Source organism: Coenobita brevimanus, chromosome 93, assembly GCF_032717465.1.
Source record: "Coenobita brevimanus isolate Jiangsu-jjx chromosome 93, ASM3271746v2, whole genome shotgun sequence".
Taxonomy (NCBI): Eukaryota; Metazoa; Arthropoda; class Malacostraca; order Decapoda; family Coenobitidae; genus Coenobita; species Coenobita brevimanus.
The window spans coordinates 26725293-26742854 of NC_137046.1; the positions used below are offsets into that span (position 1 = coordinate 26725293).

The window sequence follows — 17562 nt, forward strand, 5'->3', positions numbered from 1 at the left end:
CGAGGTTGGATGGTGAGGAATTGGAAAATGTGAGTACGTTTAAGTACTTGGGTAGTGTAATGAGTAAGGAAGGAGGTTTGGAGGGTGAAGTGCTTGAAAGGGTACAGCAGGGAAGAAAGGTTGCTGGTTCTTTGAAAGCAGTGATAAGAAACAGGGAAGTGAGCATGGAAGTGAAAATGTTACTACATGACAGTATTGTGATACCAACTCTAACGTATGGAAGTGAAGCTTGGATGTTGTTGGAAGGACACAAGTCAAGAGTGAGAGCAGTGGAAATGAGTTATTTAAGAGGAGCCTGTGGAGTCACATGGAGAGACAGTCTGATGAATGAAGATATAAAGGAGCGTTGTGGTGTGGATGTGGATGTGATAGGAAGCGTTATGAGGAACACACTGAGGTGGTTTGGCCATGTGGAGAGGATGGAGGGTGAAAGACTGATGAAGAGAGTGTATGTGGGTGAGGTGGAGGGGGGAAGAGGGAGGGGGAGGCCGAGGATGAGATGGAGGGATGGGGTGGAGAGGTATATGAGAGAGGGAGGTGGAGCAGGGCAGTGAAATGCTGGGGGACAGGACGACATGGAGATGATTTGTTTGTGGTCACCCCAAACGGGACTGAGGCGTCTGGCAATAGGTAGATAAATAGATAGATATTTTATTTGAGTATGTGGAGTCACATGCAGTCAGACTGAGAAATAAGGAAGTGAAAGAGTGTTGTGGTATGGATGTGGATGTGATAGAAAGTGTTAGGAGAAATACACTGAGGTGGTTTGCATATATGGAGAGGATGGAGAGTGAGAGACTGATGAGGAGAGAGTATGTGAGTGAGGTAGAAGGGGGGAGCATGAGGGGGAGGCCAAGAAAGAGATGGAGGGATGGAATGGAGAGGTATATGAGAGAGGAAGGTGTAAGCTGGGAGTGGGGAGTGAAATGGCAGGGGACAGGGCGACATGGAGACGATCTGTTTGTGGCCACCCCTTATGGGATTAAGGTGACTGGCAACAGATTGATAAAGATATTATACTTCCTCAAAAAGTTCCAAATTCTTCGTGAATGAACGCAATGTAGTATTCAAGCATTTATTTCTATATAAATGTATAAGTTTATAGATTTATAGCCAAAGAACAAAACAAAGTTGCACCTTTGGCTTTCCATGGCAACAAAAAATAACTGGTATTTGTATTAGGTTCTGTTCTGTAACCAAAAGTATAAATCGTACTTTCAGCGCGGGGGAAATACAGTTTGTCCTCGCCTAATGTGGTTTGCTGTAACGCGATATTGCTCTACCACAGCATGATTTTGCGGAGGGAAATAAACATCCTAACGTTAGCACTGTTAGCGTAACACGATAATTTGAATCCTGAGATGAGCGGAGTCTCTCAAGGTCATCTTTGACAGCGACCCTTCCCTTGCAAGAGGTAACGACATGATTAAGCAGATTGTTGAAGCAGTCAGCATCTACAATTGTATGCACACCGACCGAGTAAACTGCCGTAAACAGACACTGATCACTCGTTGCTTTGCCAGACAAGCTGCCACTGGTCTACAGCAAGGGGCTATCCAGCGACAGCAGGATGAAGAAGCTATGGAGGACCTAGAAAGTGATGTTTGGAGTGTTGCTAGTGAAATAAACTTTGATGGATTTTAGTGTGTGTTCTCCTCCTCTACCTCATCTCCGGTGACGTGTGCCTGCTCTTCTCCTTATATAAGGTACTGTACAATAAATAAAAAAAGTCCTCTTGACCTAATGTATTTTTTATAACCATATTAATAGGAGGTTTAAACTGGGGGTTATAAAAAAATTTTTGTACCACAAGGGGGAAAAAAGTGGACTTTGGGCAGGGGTGCGGAAGGAAATAGGGGTTTTCAGGAGTCCCTGTAATGTGATATTTGCCTAACGCGAGGTCAGCGTGGAAGCAAACACCCATGTTAGGCGAGGACAGACTGTATCTGGCGGGTCCGAAACCGGGAGGGGGAGTACGGGTGCATGAGCCAGGTTTCCAGAAAGGGTTAAAGGAATCCCTATATTGAGGTTGACTAAGGTATAGGTGATATTTTCCAAGGCTTGGAAGCTTTAAAAAAAAAGAAAAAAAAAAAGAAGAAGAAAAAAAAAAAGGCTTCCCAGCAGTTGCCAGAAACTGCTGAAAAAGAAGAAATTTACAATGTGTTATATGATATGTAACTGTTAGACTATCAGCATTGAGTCTGACTGCATGTACTTGAGGCTAAATGTACCCTTCCTGTGAGTGATGAAAAAGTGGCTCACTGAAGTTGTTGTTAGGACTGATGGTGGCCATACATCTATTAACGAAATATGGGAGACAAAAAAAAATTAAGCAGAAAGCTGATGGTAATGACTTTTTGTGAGGTACAACTGTAACCTCCTTTTATGCAGACCTCATTTGGATGGATTCCACTTGCACAGTGCCCATACACTGTGTCTAAATTCAACAAGGCCCCCATTAACTGTGGCAAAAACCTGAAAAGTTGTGTTTAAGAAATCTGCATAGTGACATTTATGTCACTGTCTTGAGTATCACTTCTGCCTCGATGAAGGCACTTGCAGCCAAGGCTTATCCACTGTCAGTTTGCTAAGTAATTCCATATAGAAAGCTAAACATGCATGCTGACATGAGCTATGGATGTTATCTACTGTATAGTTCATCAGTATCCTGCCCGTGTCTCTGCACACAGCAGTGGGCTATGTATGATTCCAGTGGTGCTGTGTTAGTGACCTTTGGTATGGTTATGCCCTATGTACATCTCCACTGGCCCTGCAACTGACTCCTGCTTCGGATATAAAGAGATCCCTTGGTTATTGTGCACTTGATTATAACAATTTTCATTATCAATGCAAGCAACATAACGTCATCAGCATACAACATCTTCCATGGGAATCCATTTCTGAACTCAAATGGGAGAGCTTCAAGCATCATAACAAACAATAAGGAGCTCAAAACTGACCCTGATGCATGCTAACATTCATGAAGAAACTGGTCACCCAAATAACCATTCACTCTAATCTAGGTTCAAGCATCAACATACACAGCCATAGCCACTCGAACCAGCCATTCCTCGATCCCAGGCTTTCTCATTTCCTTCTTCATCACCCCCCTAGGGACCATCAAAGGCCTTCACCAAATCAACAAAAACAATGTATTGTACAGTGTATAACTCCCTTTTCTTTCCTATACAGTGAACTCTCAATTATGTGGCATAATTCAGCCAATCCCTACACCAGATATTGCAGAACACCCGATATTGAAGAGAAGTCCCCTCCCCCACTGACTAAACATTTGGTGTTGAACCAGATAATGTTAAACCCTGTATTCCAAAAACTTTCCCAAGAATAAAAGATGAAAATTAGGCATAAAATACAATACAGTATTGATACAGTACAGAAATGCAGTACAGTACAATCCCAGTTAACCAGAAAGCTTAGGGAATTTACCATCCCAGTTACTTATTTTTCACGGACATCTGATATATACTCATATATGTAGACTATACCATGGCAGTATATACAATACCAATCATATCCAGGGCCACACAAACAATTCCATTTGAAACATAACTCCTCACAAACACACTCCATCGACATAAAACATATGATTGCAGTGTTTTGAGGTAGTGCAAAATGCACACTGTAAGTTCATTTTGTTAAACAATAATCATTATTTTATTCATAAAACATGGAAAAATAAACTAAGGAAATGAATCTTGAGCATTTACTAGTGAACTGATGATTTGGTAAGAAGCATTGTACAGTACAGTAGAATTATCATGGCTCCCTTGCTCATGGTTGTGTATACGGCTGCAGCCTGCAGATTTATTCCTCACCTGACCACCATCACCCCACCCCTCACTTGCCACTCAGCTGTTTTGCAGATAATACAGTAAATACATATGAACAGCAAGCATGGTAATTTTATCAAACAAAGCAAACCTTCACTTCTATCAGTCACATTTTATTTTCTCTGTCAGTGGAAATGTGTTTTAAGATGAATTTATTCCTCATCTTAGAATGCACCTGGACTGGAAGAGAAGATAAAACCTAGTTGATAGAAATGAGGGTTTGCTTTGTTGGATAAAATTTCTTGGGCTAGGTTGGGATCTGCAAGCAGGAACAGGTGACAAGTTGGGCTCAGAGTCCACCAGACTTTTGTTAGGTTAGGTATGTGTGGGTACATCACACATTCCTTCCAACTCTCGATTTAACAGACTTTTGGCTTTATTGAACCTGGCTTTTCCCCAATTAGTCCGTTATAGTGTACTGTATATATTAAACCTCAGGTTGTTATATTCCCCCTAATGGGGATGGCTAAATTGAATTATTAGCAACATCATTAGCTTTCCCCCCAATTACTCTGATACAACAAGGGCTTACTGTACAGACATTTTGCAGCTGATACAAATGTATGTTGCCATGGTAAAAAAAAAAAAAAAAAAAAAAAAAAAAAAAAAAAATCTGTTATCAGAAAAATCAACAGCAATATTATGAATACATGGTGCACAAGAAAAGGATAAACAAAAAAAGGCACAATAGGGTAAACCGAAAATGAAATAATTCTTCCAGCGATTTTGCGGACCCTTAGCAACTCTCTGTGGCCTCATTCAGGTTCCCATGCATTCTACAGTCCCTCTCATTTCTCCTCACACATTTCTGCAGGGATTTTTCTCGGTGTTACTGACATTCCGGACGATGGCCTAGGTTGTAAGCAGAAGGACACAATTCCAAACCCTAATGCAGTTTGCTTCAGTTCTTTATAACCTTATCAATGCACTCTGAGGCAAGTCTGAGTTTCTGCCAGAAACAAGAGACATGAACACTGAAGTTATTCTTGCCTATTTGTAGCAGATGATTATCATCCTTAATTACTCCTGGACTGCTTAGGGTCTGGCCAGACTCTCAAGCCCTTGTATCATGGTCCATTTATCCCATTTGCTGTGCTTCACTGCAGAATCCACCAATCCCCTTGACACTCAAGACCCTCGATGCTAGAAAATCATCATCCTCAATTATTTTCCTAGATAATTATTTCTCCACAAAAGACCTACCTGCTACAGACCTTTGAGACTTGGCAACAAGATCATACAAATATCATACAGTGCTTCCTTCTCAATACATGCAATTCTTGTTATAAGTACTGTATGGGATGAGTTCTACAATATCACAATATTTTACAAACAACTGCAACTGTCAATTGGGGGTTGCAGTGGAATGTTAAAGGCAATTATTCTTCATTGTATTTTACCAAAGGCTTAATCACAAAGAATGGTATCAAAATGAATACTTATAAAGGGATGGGCCTGCACCTGGTTCAGAGTTCTTGCTTACTGCTCACTGCTCATGATACTCCAATAGGCTTTAATCAAGCTCCTGCATCATGAAGTTCATTTAAACCTTCCACTATATCAGTGAATTTATATGACAGCAGCTTACACATGTGAGCTGTGGTCTACTCATGTTTCATTAAAATGATGATTTCTACTTGAATGCAGTAACAGCCTTCTGTTTACTGCCTGGCTAATGAAGCTTTGTCTCTTTTGCATGAATCTGATGAACACGCAACTATTTGCAGCTTGTAGTGTACCAGTCCCTTTCCTCCTGCCAGCTAGGGGAAAACTGGTACCCAGGATCTTGACAGACCATTCTTCTCCAGCTCACACCAGCTGCATGAACCTCTTATTGCAATTGGGTATCCTCAGCTAATCAAGCATTAAACCCACATGAGGGTTTTAATAAAAAGCCTTCTATTTGTTGGTGAATGATGAGTGTCATGCTTCTTACTGCCCTTCCAGCCCTCAGGCCTACCCATCCCTCCTTCATGCTTACTGGTCTCTCTAAACTGAGTTCATGCAATGAGTTGTTTACACTGAAATAAAAGAGCATCACTGAATGGTGACCTTCAGCTTGTGCTGATTACAAGTAGTGGACTACCCCATCTTGTATCATATTATGGTAATTCTTAGTTCTTAACTGGACTTATTTTATAATGAAATTGGTTCTGTCTGGTCAATTATTATCCTGGAATTAAGTACCAGGACCAAGTATGGAGTTATTAACTAATTATGCACTATACCCTTTGTCTGTCGGCAAACAGTGTTTTATTTTAAACCCATCGTTTATTAGATAAATATATTGGACAGTACAGCAAAGGGACTGCAACATCCATGGATGAAGGTGGCCATAAGGATGTAAGTGAGACTGTTGGCTTCAGTATTCATTGGTGTCTCCAGGCAATATCAGTGGATAGTGATAGCTTCAATATTCACTCGTGTCTGCATTTATTCATACATGAAGTGCCAAAATAATTCTTTCCTCCTGCCCTCTGCCATTTTATATTCATTAGTGTCTGCACTCATTCATCCATAAAGTGCCAAAATATTCATCCTTACTGCCATCTGTGGTTTTATATTCAGTAGTGTCTTCAGCATTCATTCATCCATAAAGTGCCAAAGTATTCTTTCCTACTGCCATCTGCTGTTTTACATTCATTAGTGTCAGCATTCATTCATGCCAAAATAGTCTTTCCTACTGCCATCTGCTATTCATATTCACTAGTGGCTGCATTCATTCATCCATAAAGTGCCAAAATAATTCTTTCCTTTTGCCACCTGCTGTTTTACCTAATGCTTTTTTTTCTATTTCACTGTTTTTATTGTGCTCCAGTGAACTGTAACTGAGAATCATGAATAATAATAATAATAATCATAATAATAATCCATCCATCATCCAATCCTACGTTTCCCCATCAGAAGCGTAGGAGACCGGGGCTAGGCAAGTTGGTCCTGACATTTAAGATGAGAGTGACCAGCCTCACTCATCCCTGGGTGGCATTACATGAGCAATAAACCCCAACCATCCCTTGGATATAAACCTTCACTGGGTCAATCTGATTGGAGCGCCGTAATTACCCATTAAACCACCAGGTGCCAAAATTTGGTCATATGGTTACCACCCAGTGTAGTAAATGGTTTCCTGGTGTACAGGAAACCATTTGGCTTGTCACTCAGTGTAGCCACCCAAAGGCAGAAGGAAGAGGAAAGAATGAAAGAAACACAGAAGAAGGAGTGTAAAGTCACCCAGGGCAGAAGGAAGAGGAAAGAATGAAGGAAAGAAAGACAGAAGAGGATGGAAGGAAAGGATAATAATAATAATAATAATAATAACAACAACAACAACAATAATAATAATATAATAATAATAATAATAATAATAATAATTAGTGGTAGGTGGGGGTACTGACCATCCACTCACACGATGTTGTGCTGCTCTCGGGTGCCTGCCCTTTCCTCTCTTCCTTCCTTCCTCCTCTGTCTTTCTTTCCTCCATTCCTTCCTCTTCCATGAGTGACATACCAAATGGTTTCCTGTACACCAGGAAACCATTTATTATGCTGGATGGTAACCTTTTAACCAAATTATGGCACCTGGTGGTCTAGTGAGGAATTAAGCTGCTCCAATCGAATTAAGCTGGTGCAGGGTTATATCCATGGGGAGGCTGGGGTTCATTGCTCATGTAATGCCACTCAGGGATGAGTGAGGCTGGTCACTTTCATCTGAAATGTCAGGACCAACTTGCTTGGCCTCAGGCTCCTACGTTTCTCATGGAGTAACATTGGATTAGATGATGAATGAGTGAAAATGAATAATAATAATAATAACTATTTACTTATTTACTTACTGTGTAGCCACAATAAGGAAACTTCACCATAATTCTTTATGGTATTGATTGTTTTTGTATGCATGGGTACATTTTACATTTGTCTCAATAACTGCCTAACTGTATGCTTAACTATATTCCTTTCAGATAATGAGAGGGACTACAACATTTCTGTAAAGTTACAGCTTTACAGCATTTGTGGTTTTCTCTAAAATGTGTTACAAAGAAAACACCTACCAGATTTGAATTTGGTACTTTCCACTAGGCTAAATGGCAAAGTATTCAGTCAAAATTCTCGGCAAACATTTTTATAAAAGAATTTTCAACCAAGTACTGTAGCTGTATCTCCATTAGTTTCTGAGATATTTCATCTCATTCACTCATCAATCCAATCCTGTGTTGCCCAATGGGGAAAGTAGGAGTCCGGGGCTAGGCAAGTTGGCCCTGACATTTAAGATGAGAGATATTTCAACTGCAAGTATGCAAATTTTGCACCAAAAATGAGTATATGACCTTCAAATAGGTCAAAGTCATTTATATTTTGCACAAGTTCTTGGGTTACCCTAGGGTACCTTCCTGTATAATATCAAGTTCTAAGAAAAAAAGGGTGCAAGATATTCACAGAAGAAATCTGTGCAGCATGTGATGCGGTGTGTGGGGTGAAGAGAAGACAAAAGGGGTTGCAGGGAACAGCATGGTGGAATGAAAAGGTGAGAAAGGCTGTGGCACAAAGGAAGAAAGCATATAGTGAGTGGGTGAGAAACAGGGGCATGGAAGAAGTTGAGAGATGGAAGAGAAAGAGATAAGTAGAGAGGAAGAGAGGTGAAAAGATTAGTAAGAGAGAGTAAGAAGAGAGTGGATGAGGAATCTGGAAGAACTTGAGTGTAAAGTGGAGGGGATGTAAGAAAATGTTCTGGAAAGAGGTAAAGAAAGTTAGACAGGGTGCCAAAGAAGTTAGCCGGGGAGTGAAAGATAAAAATGGTAGACTACTAGTGGAGATGGGAGAAAAAGTGTGCAGATGGAGAGAACACTTTACCGAACTATTGAACATAAGAATGATAATAATGTGAATATAAGTGGCTGGGGAATGGCTGAGAGATGGAGGGATGTAAGAAAAGAGTAAGAAATCAATAGGATGCAAGTTGTGGAAGCAATGAAGTAAGTTAAAATGGGGAAAGCCCCAGGAATTGATGACTTGTGTGGTGAAATGCTGAAGCATGGGGAGAGATAGTGGTAGAATGGATGTGGATGTGCAGATTGGCCTGGGAAGAAGGTAGTGTCCAGGAGGATTGGAAGTCAGAGATAATTATTCCCCTGTGCAAAGGAAAAGGGGAAAAAGAAGTGTGTGGTAATCATAGAGACATTTGTCTTTTTAGTGTAATAGGAAAAGTTTATGGTTGGATACTTACAGACAGAGATAGGGAAATAGAGGAATTAGTTGGAGAAGAATAGGGAGGCTTAGGAAGGGAGGAGGTTGTGTAGATCAGATATCCATTCTTAGATCTTTAGTGGAAAAGTTTCTAGAGAAGGGAAAGAAGTAAATGCAGCCTTCATGGATTTGGAGAAAGCACATGACATGGTGGATAGACAAGGATCGTAGAAAATATTAACCCTTCATTAGTCCTGGGGGGTATTAAAACATGGTTAGTCCAGTGGGGTGTTACAACACCCCAATACAAAAATACATGTAGTGTTACTAACATGTAAAATACAGTATATTCATACTGCTGCTTCAGCATATCTCTTCAACCACTAATGAAAAGATAGAATACCTTGTAGGTGGTGTTTATTAATCTTTAATAATCCATCCATACATCATCCAATCCTACATTGCCCCATGAGAAGCGTAGGAGCCTGGGGCTAGGCAGTTGGTCCTGACATTTAAGATGAGAGTGATCAGCCTCACTCATCCCTGAGTGGCATTACATGAGCAATCAACCCCAACCACCCCTTGGATATAAACCTTCACCAGCTCAATCCGACTGGAGCCCAATAATTACCCACTAAACCACCAGGTGCCAAAATTTAGATATATGGTTACCACCCAGCATAGTAAATGGTTTCCTGGTGCACAGGAAACAATTTGGCTTGTCACTCAGTGTAGAGTCACCCACAGGCTGAAGGAAGTGGAAAGAATGAAGGAAAGAAAGACAGAAGAGGGAGTGTAAAGCCACCCGAAGGCAGAAGGACAAGGAAAGAATTAAGGAAAGAAAAACAAGAGAATGGAAGGAAAGAAGGATGGAGAGGAAAGGGCAGACACCCGAGAGCACCACTACATTCAGTGAGTGGACGGTGAGCACTCCCACCTACCACAAATTTATAATTATAAAATACAATAAATTATAATATCAATTAAAAAAAAATAACAAATGAACTCATATCTCATTGGTCAGGTAAACACGCAGAGGAAAATAAATGTTGTGATTTTTTAAATCAGTATAAACAATATGCAAAAATATGATAAAAAATCAAACTATATCACAATATGATCTAAATGGTTAGTTTGTTTGGGTGACTGGACACCCCAGGGGGGTGAAAAAGTGCCTCTCTCTCTCACTACAGCAGAGACAGGACTAAACCAATCAACATGCTCTCTCCCTTCACTGAATCAAGAGAGAACTGGAACGGAGACAAATATTTGGATTACTGGCTAGGATATATGAGCTTCTAAAAAAATTTGGGGTGCCAAAACACCCCACCTGAATAACAAAGGGTTAAGAATATATGGAGTAGATGGGATGTAGTTGAAGGCCGTGAAGAGTATGTATGTGGGTGCTAAGGCTGCAGTGCGTGTGGATAGTGAACTGAGTGAATTTTTCTATTTGAATGTTGGATTGAAACAAGGATATGTCATGTCTCCATGGTTGTTCAATCTGTATATTGATGGGGTTATAAAAGAGATACAAAGTAGGGCAGTGGATGTTGGAGTGGCTCTAGTGAAAGAGGGCTGTGTTTGGAAACTCCCTGTACTGTTGTTTGCTGACGATACTGTGTTGTTAAGTGAAGACGAAGGGGAGCTGCAAGGCATGGTGGATGAGTCCGGGAGAGTGTATAAGAAACAGAATCTAAAGATGAATGTAGGGAAGAGTAAAGTTATGGTCTTCAAGAGAAGGGGAGCTGCAAGGCATGGTGGATGAGTTTGGGAGAGTGTGTAAGAAACAGAATCTAAAGATGAATGTAGGGAAGAGTAAAGTTATGGTCTTCAAGAGAAGTGATGTCAGTGAACGTACAGTGAGGCTGGATGAGGAGAAAATGGAGAATGTGAGTGCATTTAAGTACATGGGTAGTATGATGAGTAAGGATGGAAGTTTAGAGGGTGAAGTGCTTGCAAGGGTGCAACAGGGAAGAAAGGTTGCTGGTTCCTTGAAAGCTGTGATAAGAAACAGGGAAGTGAGCATGGAATTGAAAAAGCTACTACATGACAATATTGTGATACCACCTCTAACGTATGGGAGTGAAGCTTGGACCTTCTTGGAGGGGCAGATGTCAAGAGTGAAAGCAGTGGAAATGAGTTACAGTATTTGAGAGGAGCATGTGGAATTACATGGAGAGACAGACTGACAAATGAGGAAGTGAAGGAGCATTGTGGTGTGAATGTGGATGTGATAGGAAGTGTTAGGAGAAACACATTGAGGCGGTTTGGCCATATGGAGAGGATGGAGAGTGAGAGACTGATGAGGAGAGTGTATGTGAGTGAGGTGGAGGGGGCGAAAGGGAGGGGGAGGCCAAGGATGAGATGGAGGGATGGAGTGGAGAGGTATATGAGAGAGGGGGGTGTGAGCTGCGAGGAGGACAATGAAATGGCGTGGGACAGGGCGACATGGAGGCAATTTGTTTGTGGCCACCCCTTAAGGGAATAAGGTGTTTGGCATTAGATACCCATGAAGCAATTGACTTCTTTTGAAACATTTAAGGGGCGTCTCAAAGCAATTTTCTTTTCAAGGAACAATGATCTGGGGAGAAATGTTGTAATGGATGACTGTAGGGTTTAAGTTACTGCCACTTCTGCTAGCCAAGCTTGTATATGAATATTATACAGTAATCCTTCTAATATCTGAACGCCCAATATCCGAACATCCCCACTAACCGGACATAATCGTCCCGGGATCCAATATTCCCAAAATGGTCCGAAAAACGCAAAAAAACAAAAAAAAAAAACAAAAAAAAAAAAAAAAAAAAAAGAATCTTTCCCGCCCGTAATTTGAACTTGGCGCTTTGGGCGCGGGACAGCTTTGTTGTGGCGCCTCATTCCTCCGACGTCCACTAGAGCGCCCCTGCATCCTCCCCACTTTCCGTCTGTCTCTCATCGCAAGTGCACGCTCGTTGTCATGGCTGCCCGCGTGCTCGCTTTTTGGTGGTGCCTTAGCTGCTGCAGGCACTCCTGCTGCTCTCGTGCCTCTCCTTCATGTGTGTGATGATGGCCCCGCCGCCTGAAAAGAGGAAGAGAGTGGTGTTGACTCTGGAGAAGAAGCGGGAGATATTGGAGAAAGTAGATGAGGGGTGGTCTTCTTCCCGCATCCTCCGCGAGTTCAACCTGGCCTGATCTACTTTGTTTGATATTAAGAGATCCCGAGACAAACTCATGCAGTACACGGCTGACTTCTCGTCCAGAAGCAAACGCAACGTGGAAAGGAAGGTGATGTTTACTCCCAAGTTTGCTGAAGTCGACCGCTCCATGTTGATTTGATATTGACAGCAACGTGCTGCTGGTGTGATGGTACATGGTACGGAGCTGAAGGCTGCTGTTGAGAAGTTCACAAGGCTTCACGATGCCCTAGACTTCAAGGCATCCGAGGGTTGGCTCTTTGCGTTCAAGTTACGGCATGGCCTTACCAACCGTAAAGCTCATGGCGAAGCTTTGGACGCTAACGAGGATGGAGTTGATGAGCTTCGGCACAAGGTGAAGGGCTTGATCGACAGGGAGGGCCTCACTCTCGGTCAAGTCTACAACGCTGACGAAACTGGTTTATTCTATCGCTCTTTGCCAACGAACACTCTAGCCGAGGAGACGGAGAAGCGTGTACCTGGCCGCAAGATCTCCAAGCAACGGCTATCTGCTTTGTGTTGTGCCAATGCTATCGGCATGCACCGGCTTAAGGCCATTATTGTTGGAAGTGCAAAGCAGCCTCGGTGTCTTCATGGGGTGATGGATGTCCTTCTTGTCGTATGCTACCATTCTTTGAAGGCATGGTTTACAGCCCAGATCTTCAAAGACTGGTTCCACCGCCACTTCGTCAAGGAGGTCATACATTACCAGACGGAGACACTGGGAATCCCGCGCGACCAGGTAAAGGCCCTCCTCCCCCTCGACAATGCACCTGCCCACCCATGCGACAAGGACTTGGTGGCTGAGAATGGCCGGATTAGGTGCATGTTTCTGCCACCTAATACAACTGCTCTCATCCAACCAATGGACCAAGGAGTGATCATGGCAACAAAGCGCCTATACTGACGGAAGTTCCTGGACGAGGTGATGGTTGTTCTCAAGGACGAGGACGAGCGCAGGGAGGGACGGGACACGCGAGGCCAGCGGACTTTGGAAAACCTTCGCTGCTACATCTTCAAGTCTGCAATCTACAACTGGGCCAGTGCATGGAAGTAAGTCCCTGTCAAGACTCTAGAAAATGGTTGGTCTCGTCTGCTTCTCGGAACAGATGTGGAGTACGATTTCCTAGGTTTTGACGTGGATGACTTCCATGCACGTCTACATACGCATGGCAACGATGTTGATGTGGACGATGTGCGTGAGTGGTTGGATGACAACGAGGGCGATCCTGGGTATCAGACCTTGTCTGATATCGAGATCGCATCTTCAGTTGCAGGTGTCAGTACTCAGCTTGATGATTGCGACGAGGACGGCGACGATGATGCGGACTCCTCTCAGCATGACACAACTCCAGCCATCCCTAAGCTGAGTGCACTCCGGGAACACCTAGAGTTCGTTCTCGACTACCTGGAGCACCCGGACTGCGACAGAGAGATGGGGCCCTTGGGACTTGTGGAGGAAGTGCGCGCTTTCAGGCAGCGCATCATCAATCGTCAGAATCGTCGTTCCTTGCGTCAATCAATGATTGACAGTTTTTTCAGGCCCGTGACCCATGCTGTGCCCAGCCCTGGCTCCACTCTGTTGCCTCCCCAAGACAGGCCCTCATGCTCCGAGCCACACCCCAGCACATCAGCCATGGTGGAGTCACCGTTCGACGTGAGTTTGCGTCTGTCTTCAGAGTCGTCTGCAGTGGGTACGCCATCATCACAACCCAGCGACGCACCCCTAGGTCACCTGCCAGTGATACTCTCGGACTCTGACAGTGAATAGACGCCAAGAACTTCTCCACTAGACCACACGGGAATTTACAGTGTTGTGCAGTGAAAAAAACAGTGCATTGTGTTAAAGATTTACAGTTGTGAGTGAAAAGACAATTTTTGAACTAAATTTAACGTAAATAGACTTGTGTGTTTTTGCTTTAGAAAATGGTTATAAGAGTGGAAAAAGTTAAAGTGCAGAGTGCAACACTTAGTAAGTTACAATGGAGCATAAGTTAGACGAGTGCGCACTGTGAAGAGAACGGACTTCTGAGTGCGAATGACTAAGTTCAGTGCAAGACTTCATGAACAGTGTACTGCAAGTGCTTCAGGAAATCCTTCTTACTGTCAGAGTCTGAGAGGAGGCAGTTATTCATCGAGATGGCCATGGACTTGCTGTAAGAAGGCAGAATGTTTCATACTGTACTCTACTGTATTTTCCATACTATACTTACCTCAAACACCTCATTTCACTCTTTTATGTCCCTTATTGGTGTGAATATGTGTCTTAGGTGCTCTGCATGTGCAGTAGGAAGGTGTTTTTCTGAGCTGGGCTAGGTTAGGGTCCATAACTACCAGTCCAGGAGCCAGGGACTTGTAAGTACCCAGAATGTTGAATATTGTATGAACTGACCTCAAAAACCTCATTTTATGCTTCTTTTGCATTTATTTCAGTCTTTCATGTGCCTTATTGGCGTGATTTGGGTCTTATATAGGTGCTATGCATGTCCAGAGGGAGTTGTATAGGTGTTTCTCTGAGTTAAGGTCCATAAGTACAAGTCCATAAGCTGGGGCCCAATATCTGGACAGGACCACTATCCGGACCTGCCTATGGCTCTATTACGTCGGATATTGGAGGGATTACTTTATTTTTTTTCTTAGATTGTAAAAGTTTTGAAAGTGTGTCAAGAGCTAGTGAGTTCTTTCTTTGAAGAGCTGGTGCATATGTGAAGCAAATGACCAGATTACTATACAGCTTTGCCATGTATATGGCCTGTTCCCCGCTATCTTTGCTTCGTAACACTACAGCCAGGTGTGCTGGCGAAAGTTTCAACAATTTAGCAAGATACTTTGGTTCACCAAGCTGAAGAACCTTGAAAATAAGACAATTTAAATTCTATTCTAGCTTTAACTGGCAACCAATCTAACTCAGTTTGCGACAAGGTATTTGGGATCCTTGGAAGAAGGCCAAAGGATAAGACTTGCTGCCCTGTTCAACACAAACTGAACCTTCATACGCAGAATATTTTGAAGGCCAATCCATAATGAACTGCAATAATCAACATGAGACAAAACCAATGTATGTACCAACATTAAGAGGCACTGTCTGTTTAGAAAAGTGTTTTATGTAATATAGGTTTCTGATGTGCAGGTTACAGCTTATGACGACATGATTAATATGTTCTTTATACTGTAATTTGGTTTCGAACCGAAACTGGACGAAGTTGTGACTCTCCAGCCTTCAAGGTCAGGACACTATCAGCATCATCATCCCTTCTGTTTTCCTGAATAATATCTGTTTTACTGTCATTCAGTTTAAGTCTCCTCTTTGCCACCCAGAGCTTAATATCAGACATCAGGAATTCCAGTTTATTTTTAGTGTTATTAACTGTTAATGTCGGTCATCTTATGATAAAGCTGACAGTCCCTGGCACAGAAAGGATAGAATACATCATGTGCATCAAGCAGAGATGATAAACTGCTTATATAAATTATAAATAGAATTGGACCTAAAATGGATCCTTGGGGGACTCCAAACAGAAGGAACTGGGTTCAAGCAAGCATGGTCAATTATTGCACTCTGAGATCTGTCAGAGAGAGTATGACTATAGGAGTAAAAGGGAATTGCCGTCACAAAAATGCAGATCATCCTGCAATAGTTCATAATCTACCGAGTTAAAGGTTGTACACAGATCTAATAGAAACAGGAGTGATGGCATCCCATTACAGGTACTTGCCACTAAGTCATTATAAATCTTTGTCGATGCAGTTTCAGTCGAGTGATATTTCCTATATGCAAACTGAATTGAGGGAACAACTCCATTTAATTAAAGTGGTGGTAGAAGTTGATAGAACACAGCCAGCTCAGTAATCTTAGACCACAATGACAAATCAGAGACAGGACAATAGTTTAACATGCTCTCAGCACTGAAACCAGGTTTCTTAAGAAGGGGATGGTGTGAGATTCGTTTCTCGGACTGCACAAAGTTACTATCAAAGAAGCATTCATTTACTGTTTTACAAATAAAGTATGCTGCATGCTGGTACATATCTAGCAACTGTGACACATTAAATGGATCAAGTGAGCAAATGTTTTATTAAGGTCTTTGATATAACATGTAACTTGATTAACATCCAGTGGATCAAATGATCTAAGCACATGACCTCTTGTGCACCATAATTGGAATTTGACTGAGAATTCCTCGCTGAAAGAAATATTGTCCAATTCATTTCATATATTGTCTTACAATGACTAAAAACCTGTAAATTTTAAACTATCATGTTCTTATATTGCATACAAAATGCTAATAAATGAAAGTAAAATATGGCAAATTTGGGTAACTGTTATAGATTATTATTAGAGAAACTTTTACATTTCCAATGGCCATGGAAGGTGCTAGGGAAAAGGCTTGTGATATGACAGCTGGAAAAACTAATGCAACTTTTAATAATAAGTGCAGGGCTACCACTACAGTACTGTACATAAATTTCAGGCAACAAACAAACACATTTTCCCTGGCTCATCAGGAAAAAGTAACTAAATAAAATCTTATTAAAAAGTCGATTCAACGGATAAAAGAACTTAAGAGTTTGCACAGCAGATCCAGAATCACAGCAAATGGTAAGTGGCTGACATTCTATGGTAAAAACTCCATTAAACAAAATTAAAGTGCAGTGTGTCGGGAAAAGCATGTGTAGATTGTCATGTGTAAAAGGATTGAACTTGCTGGTGAGTCTCTTGAGTGTGTGGAAGAGTTTTGTTATTTGGGAGACATGTTATGTGCTGTAGGTGGGGAGTGAGCTCTGTGGCTAGAGTGAGGAGTGGTTGGAAGAAGTTCAAGGAGCTGTTGCCTCTCCTGACACTGAGAGGGCTCTCCCTCCATGCTAAGGGATCTTTGTATGTGACATGTGTTTGGATTGTAATGCTGTGTGGTGGTAAGACCCGGGCAGTAAAGGAAGAGGATATTCGCAGGCTCAAACATACACAAATAACAATGATTAGGTGGATGCGCAGTGCGTCCTTGAGTGCTTGGCCTGGGGAGCTAGGTTTACTATGGAAGAGTTGACAGGTAGGATGGGACTGGAGTGTACTGGTGTTGTGCTGAGGAGAGATTGATATAGGCGATTCTGGCATGCGGAGAGGATGGGGGATGATAATTGGGTGTAAAATGTGAGAAGTGTTAATGTCCGGGGTAGGGTTGTGAGAGGTAGATGGAAAACGACCTGGCACTAGGTCATTAAGTGTGACCTCATGGATACGGGACTGAATAGGGAAGCTGCAAGAGATCAAGCAGCATGGACAGCCCCATTAAGTGACCAAGGCCAATGCATGAATGTATGTTGGGGCCTTTAAAAAACAAAACAAAAAATGAAAAC

At 42.2% G+C, this 17562-nt stretch overlaps 2 protein-coding genes across 2 annotated transcripts in view; both read right to left on the reverse strand.

Annotated features, from left to right (window-relative positions):
• The window catches only part of Trpm (transient receptor potential cation channel, subfamily M), a 933145-nt gene that overhangs the window by 134145 nt on the left and 781438 nt on the right, over positions 1-17562 (reverse strand). The gene's annotated exons all lie outside the window — the stretch shown is intronic.
• LOC145412555 (transient receptor potential cation channel subfamily M member 1-like) overlaps positions 3737-17562 on the reverse strand; it is a 49217-nt gene continuing 35391 nt past the window's right edge. Inside the window, exon 5 of the mRNA XM_080282461.1 lies at positions 3737-3873. Coding sequence (XP_080138587.1) covers positions 3859-3873 — 15 coding nt within the window. The 3' untranslated portion in view covers positions 3737-3858. The remainder of the gene's footprint in view (positions 3874-17562) is intronic.